Raw genomic sequence first — 11,886 nt, 5'->3', positions numbered from 1 at the left:
AGGAGGAGGAGGAGGAGGAGGAGGAGGAGGAGGAGGAGGAGGGAGCTTTAAAGGGGCCATGGTGACTGTCGATGTTTTACTAGAAAAGATTAAAAGCATAACACAGTACCTGCTTAGAAAGGGATTTCTGAAAATTGAGATTATACAGCTTGAAGAAACCACATTAGTCAGAGCTTTCCAAACACTTTCAAGACTAGTTTTTAGATATGATCAGTTATCTTCATAAAGAGCCACCTGCAACCTTAAAATGAATTGCCAGAGGAAAAGAAACTCATGTTTTATGCACTTGGTGTTCTTGTAAAGGATACACTTTTCTGTCCCTAGGCTCTGCCTCCCCAACCACCAATTAGTGATAGATTAAGCCAGGACTGGAATGCCTTAAAAATAAAGCAAAAGAAGGTTTTGCATGTTAGTTAGTTTGGGGAACTCAATGGATATTTGACTAAAAGCCAGAGAGATGCAAAATACACAATTATTGACCAACAGGACTCAGAGTCGGAAGTCAGCCCCTAAAGTCAGTTCTCACTCTCCGATGAGAAGCCTCAACATGTTGGCACTTGGCTCTTTCTGTACTGTGGAAGCACCTGGGAGCAAATAGCTTCTTCCACACAGTCCCATCACCAGCGACCCTTGAGCAGCTAAACTTGGACTCTAGGTTTATAGGAGCTGCTGTCTTATAATTGGGTCTCTCTGAAACGTCATTGCTGGTTCACCATGAGAATGTTGCTTAACATGACAAGCCTTGTGTTTTCAAAAGCCAACAGCATTGCCGGTGGAGAGCCAAAGCGTCCATTTGTATATATACCTGGGGGGAAAAGGGCAACGGGGCACAGAGCTTAGAAGAAACCTTAGATCTTAAAAACCATGTTGAGAGTGTCAATCACTGCCTTCCACAATGACATGGAGAAAAAAAGATAAATCTGGAAAACCCCTACTTGCTTCCTTGCACAGATGTCCTGCCCTTCCCCCTTGGGAGGCAAGTTTTTTTTTTTTTTTTTTTAAGCATCTTCTTACCCCAGAAACCATCCAACATGAGAAGAAAATCTGAGGACAAATTTTCCCTGCTCTGGGCACAGAAATCTGTAGGGCTGGAGTTATGTCCCTACTCAGATTTCACTCCAGCACACTTTATGGTCTAGGATGAGGGTCCTGGAAGCCAGGGAAGGCAGCTAGAGGGTGGCTTTATGGCGCTGTTCATGGTGCTGAAGCCTTTTAAGCATGGAGGCTGTAACGCACCCTCAGACACTAGGCTGGGGGTTAGGGGTTGATGCTCCTGGCTAGGTGGATATGAGTTGAGGCTGGAAACAGTTACATCCCATAGAGCTACAGCCAGCTCCACCCTTAGTCTTCAAGTCTACCTTCCTGGCGCAGGTCTTTACTTTTCTCTTCCTAGCCCTCACTGTATCACCGTCTCTCCGGCCTCCTTTACAGTATTTTACCATTGCAGATCAGCTTATATACGTGCCAGCCTGTTCCCACAAGTAAGCACTTCTCTTTGAGCCTCCACACATTTTGTGTTTCCTCTGCCACTCCACCCCAACTTAGCAGACACCCAACTTAGCAGAATGTTGTAACCTCAATTGCTCCATGGTCCAAGATCTCACTCATGGTAATACAGTTGATTGGTTTCTTCTTGGCAATGAATTACAAGAACAGAGGCTCGATTCTCAAAGAAGACCCTTTGTGATGTAAGTAAAAAAGGCAGTGTTTGCAATGGGCAGCAATGTGAAAGGTAAGGAATGAAACATCAGTACCAGATATGAAGTGAAGGGCGTTAGGTGTGGTGAAGCTGACAGCGATCAGAGACTCCCAGCAAGGGGAACTGTAGCTACAGTTGCAAGTCTTAATCCTGCTCCTGTGCCTATCTGTTCCGTCTGCTTGATCCAAGTAACATATCCACACTACATTTCTGCTAAAAAGCAGTGTGTGCACCATTCTGTTTACTGTAATGTAGAGTAATAGAGGAAACATAAAATAGAATAAAGGCTTAGTGGGAGGAGGGTATGCTGGTGCTTGGATCAAAACTGTTTAATCAGCAATAACATGATTCAGGGAAATGTAAACAAGTGGTGAAACTGCTTGCTTTGGTCAAAACCCTGGAGTGGCCCAAAAGACTGAGCCAAATTCCAAGAAAGGCAGTGCCAGCAAGATGCCCCTTCCCTTGCAGTAGAGGCAGAGACGGGCTCCCCCAGCAGATGACTGGAGTGACCTTTGGCTTTTGCAGCACACACACATTTGGGTTGGGGTTAATGGCACTTTGCGGGGAGCTTCAACTGAGTAAACAAAAAATGCCTTGCCCTGTTCTAATGGATCACATTATTCCAAGGCCTAAGCCCTCATCCAGGCCCCTGCAGCTGCTCTGCAGGTCAGGCTACCAATAAAGCAATTAGCCAATGAGAAAAGTCTTCTTCCCGGAGGGGGACTCCGGGTTTTGCTGCAGTTGCTGCCCTTTGCTTTGGGTTTTTAACCAGGCAATCCACATCAATCCGAGCCTCTTACATCAGACTCCAGGATAAGGACAGTGAAACTGTGTGTTTGCTAAAAGTGATATTTTTAAGGGGTTAGTCCCTTGTTCAACACAGCCTCAGGAGTCCACTGCTTCCTGTTCAATTAACCTGAACCATAGCTGAACTCTGCCCTTTGAACTCGCTCAGCAGATAAATACATTAGCTCACCTAAGGAATCATTAATATTTTTCAATCACATAAAACAAACATGAATGTACAAAACAATCCAAGAGATAGCCAACTGAGAATAATCCATGTGCCATGCTGAAAAAAAAAATCATGAATGGATGTTACTTGCAGAACGAAAAAAGGGGCCTGAAGAGAAAGATTGGGATTGTGCCAATAATTCAAGGGACAAAAGGACTTTCATTTTCATATCTGCAAGCAAGAGAAACACTAAGCCTTGTGCAGAAACTCCCATTTCATCTATAGTGCTCTGGGAGAAATCCTGTACTTCATTCTTAAACTGGCCTTTACTCTTATCATCACTGTGGCTTGAAGGCCGTTCTTCTTACATGGCTTTAGTGTCCATGATCATATATGGAATTCAAGATATTGCATTTGTAAGGACCAATTCTATTCTTGATTTTCTACAAACAAACCACAATAATTATTGTGTCAACAATAGCGTTTTTACAGGAACCGGTTTAAATAAGCCAAGTTAGTGGTTTGATTGAAATCACCTTACATTAGAAAATAATGTTCCTAAGACATTGCTAGTCTGTGCAAATAAACTGATTTTCATTTGTGGGGAAGAAAGGGGGTGTGGGGAAAGATGCTAGATGCATCTAATTTATCTTTATCTCTGCATGTCATCTCAGAATGACCAGAACATTCCCAGCTGTGTCACTATACATTTCAGTCTGATTTAATTTCACTTCCCACAATTCTGCCTCCTGACCCCTCCCCTTCCATCCCCCTTGTCATTTTTTGTTTGGCTTGGAATGTGGGCTTAATGCCCAGCTATCCTAGATGAGAACACTTAGAGGAATATCATAAGCACGAAGGGTAAATCTATTGAACGAGGGTCTTTAACTATGTGGTTTCCTTAAAGGGAAAGGTTGGATCAATAGGATCAATATGAAAGGTTTCCCTGGCCCTGCATAAAAGGGTAAGGGCTTCTCTTTTCACTGGTTTAACTTTACTCTCTGACAAATGCAAATCAATGGATCTGTGTTTACAACAGATTCCCTAACAGACTCAGCTTGGGCAAAGCCCAAAGCCTCACCCTAGGAGATGAGGGAGACCAAGATGCTCCGGGGAGATGCTCTAGGGTAGAATGAGGAATATGCTGGTAATTGCTACCAAGCAAGAACTGGCTTACCACACATCCAGATCTCACTGCCTGTGACCTCTCCAAAGAGGGGAGTGAGATGCAAGACAGACAGGTTCCTTCAAGGATGTCAGGCAATGGAAAGCTTGTGTTCTGGGATCTGGTGAACCAGTCAATACAGCTTCCTATCAATACAGATCTGAGAGGCTGACTGTACGGACGCTGTACTAAGATTCTACAACTAGAGAGGCTGAACATTTGAGCCCCATGAGGGCTCATTTTGCCCTTTCTTAGGTGGTAACTGGGTCGTGGTAATGACAAAGCACACCATGAAAACGGTGTGTTGTTCCCCCCTTAATTTTACCTTTCCCTTTAAAATATGTGATGCCTTTCAGAAATTACATGATTTCAAGTCAATACCAGTTACAGAGAATTTTTTTTCTTCCTACAGGAGAAAGTATATGTATATTTGATTACAGGAGCCAAAGTCCAATGCTGATTAAATTACATTGGAGGTGTGTTTCCAACCCAAACAAAGTCTGCCTTCTACTGAAAGAGTAATAGACCCTCAAGTGCTGAGAAAGGCACCAAGGAGAAATGCTGAGCCTCCTGGCCCTCTGTGACAATTTGTGGGGGACTTGTATTCATAATAAGTGCCCACAGCTTGTAGGAATCCTAACTCCCCAAGTGAGACAATCTCTGTCTGTGTGCCTTGTCGGTCTGTTCTATGTCAGGAATCACAAGTCTGGGATACCGAGTCAACCCCCCTCTCTCCCACTGTCCTACCCCAACACACCCATGTGATTTTTATGGTCAATGTTTTGACTGACACTTGGCAATCAAAACACCTCCTTCAAAGGCACTAAGGTTGTTTGAAGGGAAGGCTGTACTGAAGAACAGTGGCACTGTCTCTCACCAGGAGGAAAGTCTCTGAACCAGACAGGCTAGAGGACCACAAAAGACTTCCTCTTGATGCACTCAGCCATGAAGATGAGTTATCTCTCTGAAGGAAATGGTGCTCCTCAGTTCAGAAGGGGAGAAAAGAGTCCCCAAAAGGATGAAAGCAAATACTACCCAGAGAGGGCGCAGATGAAGTTTAAGCCCAAGTGCCCCCTATCTCCTCTTCCCCAGGGCCGTTTATCCAGACAATTATTTCTATTCATGCCTTCTTTGTTTCTCTTCCTTCAGCAAGGACCCAGAAACTAAATCTCTCTGCTTTTCCTTTGAGATTTTTGTTTCTCTGGAGGTTTCCCCAGGATGGTACCACTTTTTGCAAAGACATTTTCTGACAACCCTGGCCACCAGACATGCCCTAAGCAATAATTTCTTCCCAAGAGCTCTTTTCCTCTGCCCCCCCCTCATTGTCCTGTGCAATTGGGTACTTTAAAGGCAGAGAAGTCGAAGGGAAGGTTCTCCTTGCACCCAGAGATGGCCATATAATGAATTCCTGGAAAGAGCGCCCAGGGTCCTGTGCTCTGTGGACAGTCTTGACTTGAGAATGTGGCTGTTACTAAGACATTATGGGGACAAAGAGAATGTGGAATAATCACCCTACACATTTCAGCAGGAATCTTGCTGTTTAGATTTTAAATGGGTGGACACACTCTAAGACACCCCCCCCCCCCCCCACATACACTCAATAAAGGCTTACTCAGCCCCCCCCCCCCTTTAGAGGGGAGAGGATGGCTGATGTCACCCAGAGCTTATGGGTAGCTGCCTTCCACTCCAAAAGGAACCCATCTACACTCCTTGGGGTGTCTGCTGAGCACATGGCTTTTAGGGACTAGTGCACTTTGCCCCTTGTTTTAAGGGAGGCTGCGGGTGGAAAGGTAGGAAAGAACCACCTGGTCTTTCCCACATTCAAAGCAGAACACAAGATTTATATCTCCTTCTTTTCTTCTTCCCAACTCCCATTTTTCTTGGACAAAGTAGGAAAATACCCCTTTTCTATCAACTCTAAGACACTCTTGAAGGAAAATATGTGTTCTCATATATATGTACATATATACATATATAATTACAAACAACCAAAACAGCTCTTGACCTCTCTTTAGAAAATTTACCTCAGTGTTCCTTCTCAAAGAACAAGCCACCATTTAGCAAAAAAAGGGATTAAGAGTGTAACTCTCCCCCTCATCCACAGATGGAAAGGAAAAGTTCTGGAGTTTGCTACCTGGTGGATTGGATGGGTGTCTCAGAGCAACGCCCGCACCCCCCCCCCCACCACACACACAGAATGAAAGGGAGAGAGAGAGACCAAGGATAGGCCTCACAGTCAGGTGGAAAAGTGTGTGGTGGATCAAGATAGAGAGTAAGATCCTTCCAGGGGTTGGCCCAGTTAGTCCGATGCAGAGCAGGCTTTCTGAGGGATGAAGCCCAGGCTTTTGGTACTGAGGCTGCGTTTAACAGCCCAACTAACGCTTTGGTGCAAAGTCTGCAAGCAGGACTTGCAGTATTGAAACCTGAAAGGGGGTGTGTGTGTGGGGGGGGATACTCGGATCTTTAAAAAGCCAAGTTCGCTGACAGCTTTAGACACATTGTTTCTAAACTTAATCTAGAACGAACGAATTTCAAAATTTCCAGGACAGTTTTGATTTAAGAGCGAGAGCGAGAGCGAGAGAGCGAGAGAGAGAGAGAGAGAGAGAGAGAGAGAGAGAGAGGAGACTAGCCAGAGTTCCGTTGGAACAAGTATGATAGTTAAATGCAGGGAGGACTAAGGCGCTCCTCCCCCCCAGATCACCAATTGTCACCCTAGGGAGTTCAGAGTGTTCGGTGTTCGCGCAGGGATGGGGAATGGAGCCTAGAAGCTAAGAAACCCTTGGCGAGATTGGGGCTGGCTCCGGCGGGTGCTCGCGGGAGGAGCTGCGGTCAGACCCGAGAGCGCGGCCCCAGCTGGTGAAGTGGCGTGGCCGGAGCGCCAGGGAGCCTGGGCACCGGCGAGCGCTCTTCTGGGAAGAGCGAGCGGGCCTTCGGACTTACTGGAAGCGCGCCGGATCAGGTTCCAGATCAATGAAATCCGGGTCCACACGTTCACGTTATTGTTGCCAGCATTAATGCTCTTTTAATCTTCTAAACATTATCAGCATCGATCTCCCTCCATATACACATTTGTTTGAGAAAGTGACATAACCACACGCTGGAAAGCCTGGAATAAAAATAAGCGCGCGGCCCCTCTAATCCGCCGCTGCCCGCGGCCTCCAAGCCTTCTCCAGATCGGTCTCGCTCAGCGCCCTGGCTTCCTGCTCTCTCTGCAAGCTCCTGCCCGCCTTAATCTGTGTTAGGAAGGCGCTCTTTGGGGGGGACCAGGGACTTGACATCGGTAGGGACAGCGGAGCTTTTCAGTTGTTGATCCGATCAGCCCGCAAACTAACAGACACGTCTGTTCCGCGGGGGTTTGTGTTGGGTATGGCGTCCTGGCTAGGATCCCCGAAACTTTGAGGAACCTTTAGGCCGCAGGGTACCAAGAGAGCCGCAGGGTACCAAGAGAGCCGCAGGGTACCAAGGTGGCGGGGACGACTGGGTGCGGAACAGAAGGAACCCTGTGGCCCAGGCTCTCTTCCAGCACTTCTTTTTGGCAAAAGAAAAACCTGTCTCCCGCGTCGTGTGAAGCACCTGCACCGCGCGGCAGGAGACGCGCGCCTACGTGTGCCCAGGCAGGAGCGTTGCCGCTCAGTGCTCTGGCCACACCACGGTGGCGGGCGCTGCGTGGTTTTCCTAAGGACCTTAGACCCCCTGGGTTGAGTGGGCTCCATCCTGGCTGTTTGGGGGCTGCTTCCTGGAGAAGGTCGCGCTCTCTTCGCGCGCTGCTGGCCCTGGAGACCGGCTCCGGGAGGGCAGAGCGCGGAGCCTAGCTCCCAAGAGCTAGGGAACTCAGCTATGAAGGCAACAGTTGCCACGTTATTGCTGCTATTGCTTTTCTGCGTTAGAAAGACAGACAGACAGACAGACAAAACCACCCTCATCTTTATAGTTTTCCTCCACCAGGCAATGGGCTCCGGTTCTTCCCTGAGTTCTCCAGGTCCCTCCTAGTTGGGTTTTGCGCCCTGTGCAGAGGCCCTTGAGGATCAAAGCCGGAGAAAGTGTGCTCAGACCGGCGTGAGTTTGTCCTGGGGACAGGATAATAAGAACGGCCCAGCGGGACCCTGTCTTGGGCCACTCCCAGCCTATTTGGCTAGTTGCAAGCCCTGGCTGCTCTCACCACCCAGTGCGTGTAGAGGTCCTTGCTCTGATAATCCGAGCTTCCCTAATCTCTGGGTTCTCTCTGGTGTAACCTGAGCTTGGCTGTGCAGGCAGCGGAAAGACCAGGAAGGTGCATGGGGTGGAAGACCCAGCCTTGGGCTGACAAGGTATACTTGACCTAAAGATGAAGCTTGAAGACAGTAGCCGAATCAAGGACTACCTCCGAACCCTGTCCATCCAGATGGGACCCAAAACGTTAAAAGGGGGGGGGAGACAGACAGACACACACACACACAGAAAGAGAGAGAGAGAGAGAGACTATGCGACTGGATGAATGGACACAAACCAGAATATGAATGGGTGACCGGACACGGCCCCAGGTCATGTAGGCGCTGGAGCTGGACTGGGACAGCCGTCCTGGGGAGTCGCTGGCTTGCTTAACCCCAGGGTCCCCGGGCCTGGGCTCCCGGATGCTTCCCAGCGGGGTTTCCCAGCGATCAATAACAATCAAAAGGCCTCCTTTCTCTCCTCTGCGCGCTTCTGTTCCCCACTCTACTGAGCACATAATACCTATTTACTCGGCCCAGCTTTGGCCGCAGAGTCTGAACAGACTGATCTACTGACCCCGTGCTGAAAAGCCTCCTCTGTAATAATAACCACTCAACACACTTGTAGTTGCCGATAAAACGGTCAGATTAAAAAAAAAAAAGGTGAAGGCTCTTGTCCCCTTTCACCTGGGATAATAAAACAGACTCACTCACACCTAAATGTTTGAGCAAAGCCAGGTCCTCAACGCGCTTCCCCGGTCGGCGTTCCACGCCGAAAATCACGGCGCAAGGCGTGCGGAATGCCTCCAGCAGTCACTGGGCAACTCTCCAGGAGTCGGGGGCTGGGAGCCCCAGGTACCACACTCTTCCTCGTCCGCTGCAGTTTTCAATGCACCGCGAGGCTTAACTTTCAAGACCTCTGCGGGCAGAACTGTAGTGTTCTCCAACAGCCTTGTCCTTTGCCCGATGGGCGTGAGGGGGCGGCAGCGCTCCGAGAGAGGCCAGACTAGAACAGCTGTCACCCAGCCCTTTCCTCTACCCCAAAGAGCAGCTGCCAAGTTCCTTCTGGCCCCCAGCGCAGGAAGCCAGGGGACGCTTGGGGACCCCTCGGAGCTCCCGCTGTATCGGAGAGAAGGGAGTCGAAAACAAAGAGTTGCTCCAGTGAGAGCAGTCAGTAAGCCTCCAGCTCTCCCAGCTTTATCATTGCTAGGGACCAGGAGCAAATCCGAGCCGACTCTAGGAGAGGATCGAGAATAAACTAACGGAGAGAAAAAAAAAAAAAAAAAAAAAGATTCAAGTCGACTTCCAACTCCATTCAAAAGTATCTGCAGCCCACTGATTTTTTTAGGGGAGTTCTCTGAAACAAATCCCGTTTGTTTGTTTTCTTTACATTTTAGATTGACAGGGGAGGTTACTGAGTAGTAAACAAAATCCACCAGTGGGCAAAGAGGGGGGCGTGTAGGCGGAAACGCATCCCCCTTAGTCCTGCTAGCAACGGTAGCCCAGTTCGGCGGTGGAAGCAAGTCCCCGGGGGAACGACATGGACACCTAAGTTAGCAGATCCATCCGGAGCTAGCGAGCAGTGAGCCGCGGATTCAGAACCACGCGAGCCCCAATACGGGCTTTATGCTAATTAAAGCCGACACTAATTGTTCCAGAGCGCCAAGAGGCGCGGAGAAATCGTCCAGACAGGCTTGTAGCTGGGTATTGTATACCCTCGCCGGTGGGAGGCGAGGACACCCTGCCCCTCTGGCTCCGCGGCTCAGGCCTAGGGGCAGAGCAGTCGAGGCACTCGGGGAGCGGGATCTGCGGATCTGCGTGCACAAAAACTCGGGGCTGTGTCCGCCGCAGCCTGGGCTGCCTCTTTCGCTTTTGCACCCACCGCCCTCACGGGAGGTTTCAGTGTTCCTAGAACAATAGAGGGCTGTACCTCGCCTCTCGGCCGCTAGAGGAGGCACAGAGAACCCTGCCCGCTCCAGAACAATGTAACCGGCCGTTGACCGGTCCCCTGCCGCGGGCTGCTGGCCCTCCCCGCCCGCCACTCCGCTACGCGCACAATCGGCGCCCGCTTAATGCAAAGGCGGAGCTTACAGCCCGCTGCGGCCAAGAGGCATTAACCAACTCGCATCTTAATTTCTCAGCGCCTCTTTCCGAGGGCTCCTTAACCTCTCCGGGAGACCCGGCAAACATCGGCAAATCCTCGTAAATGCCTGCAGCCCGGTGAGGGCTACAGGCGGGCGAGGCAGCGAGCTCTTCACTCCAGCGTCTCTTCCCTCTTCTTCCCAAAGCGAAGAATGCGGTAGCCCCAAACCTTCGTCTTTGCACCCTCTTTTCTGTAGGCAGCTACACAGGAACTGGCCAGACTCCGCTCTTTTGGTGGGTCATAAAGTCCTTGAGCTAACGCGAAAGCCTCGGATAGGTTCTGGCACCGGTATAGTATCCTGGCTTTTTTTTTTTTTTTTTTGCCAGAGCCGCAAGGACGTACCCCCTGCCAATGCCCAAAGAAGTTTGCCCGCTGTGGTGGGTGGGAAGCTAGTGGAGAACTTTTTCTTTTCTAAGGAGCAGAGCCCACTAACAGTCACAAGCATCTACATAAGGAGACTAGGCATCCTGGAAAACTGAAATATGAGGTCCTAAGAGTTCAGCTGCACGGGCTGAAAGCAGTCCTGGGTTTTCGTTAATAAACAGGGCTTCTAGGGAACACTGAGCCCGGATCCTGCCTCCCACTGTAGGAGAAGGAGAGGAAAAGGTTGGCACACTGATAATGGGGCAAGTGAAGTGGGAGGAGGCAGTAACAACTCAGCGTCAAGGGGTGAGAGAGCAAGAGATGAAAAAAAAGAGAGAGGAGAAAGTGAAAATGGAAGGAAAAGAGCGAGAGGGAAGGAGACGTATACACAGCAGAAGGGAGCAAGGCGAAGAGCAGAGCCGTGCGCGGACCGACCCCTCAGGCACCCCGGAATCCATTCCCCAGCAGGCTGCTCACGCGCGGCTTACCTGCCAGGCGTAAGGCGGACATGCGCTGGAACTCGGGCTCCTGCAGCCACTTCCACATCCTGCGGAAGGTCTCCCTGCCGGATTTGAGTTTACTCCAGGGTTTGGGATTCCGGAGCAGGTCGGAGAGAGTCCCCTGAGAGCGGCACAGAACCCTCTGCGCGAAGATGGCCTGCGGGATGCTGTAGCGCTTCAGCTCGGCGGTGATCCGCTGAGCCACCTCTTTGGTGTTGATCTCCTCCAGCTGGCCCGACGTGGCCACCTGCGAACCCGAGGACGACGAAGGGGGCCTCTCGCGGCTCGGAGCCAGCACCGGCCCGTGGGACTGAGCGTGGCCCGGGTGGTGCAAGCCGTTGAGGTGGGACATCATGGCCGCAGGCGGGGTGCCCAGGCCCCGGGACAGGTGCTGCTCGCCGCGGGCCAGCATGGCAGTGTGGTGCGCATCGAAATTGGGGCTGAGCATTTTGTCGTGGCCCGGCGGCCCGTAGTTGGGCAGGCTCTGCTGGGCGTTGTGGAGGCCGCTCAGCCCGTTGCCCAGCGGCGTGGCGGCCAGCGGGGACAGGCTCTGGCCCATACTGGGCATCTCCTTGTAAGGGCTGTAAAGGTTGTTCATGGACGGGAGCCCGCGCTCGTCGCGCATGAGGGTGAAGCTGCCGCTGACGTTGCCCGACAGGCGCTGATGGTGGTGGTGGTGGTGGTGGTGGTGGTGGTGAGGGTGGTGGTGAGGGTGCGGGTGGTGGAACTTGTCCGAGACGGTGGAGATGGGCGGCAGCGGCTGCAGAGGCGTCAGCGTGGTGTAGGTGTTGCTCATGCCCATGCCCGGCGGCGACGAGTCGCACGACATGCTCATGGCGTGGTGCAGCGGGATGGAGAGCTCGGGCCGGTAGTC

The 11,886-nt window shown here is 50.8% G+C and overlaps 1 protein-coding gene across 1 annotated transcript in view; it reads right to left on the bottom strand.

Annotated features, from left to right (window-relative positions):
- Onecut2 (one cut homeobox 2) overlaps positions 1-11,886 on the bottom strand; it is a 56,112-nt gene that overhangs the window by 43,432 nt on the left and 794 nt on the right. The window contains 3 exon segments of the mRNA XM_055622843.1: positions 11,001-11,676; positions 11,678-11,706; positions 11,709-11,884. Coding sequence (XP_055478818.1) covers positions 11,001-11,676; positions 11,678-11,706; positions 11,709-11,884 — 881 coding nt within the window.

The sequence above is a fragment of the Psammomys obesus genome, unplaced genomic scaffold (genome assembly GCF_907164565.1).
Source record: "Psammomys obesus unplaced genomic scaffold, mPsaObe1.curated_primary_1811, whole genome shotgun sequence".
In the NCBI taxonomy this organism is placed as follows: domain Eukaryota; kingdom Metazoa; phylum Chordata; class Mammalia; order Rodentia; family Muridae; genus Psammomys; species Psammomys obesus.
This window is presented reverse-complemented; position numbering and strand designations above follow the sequence as displayed.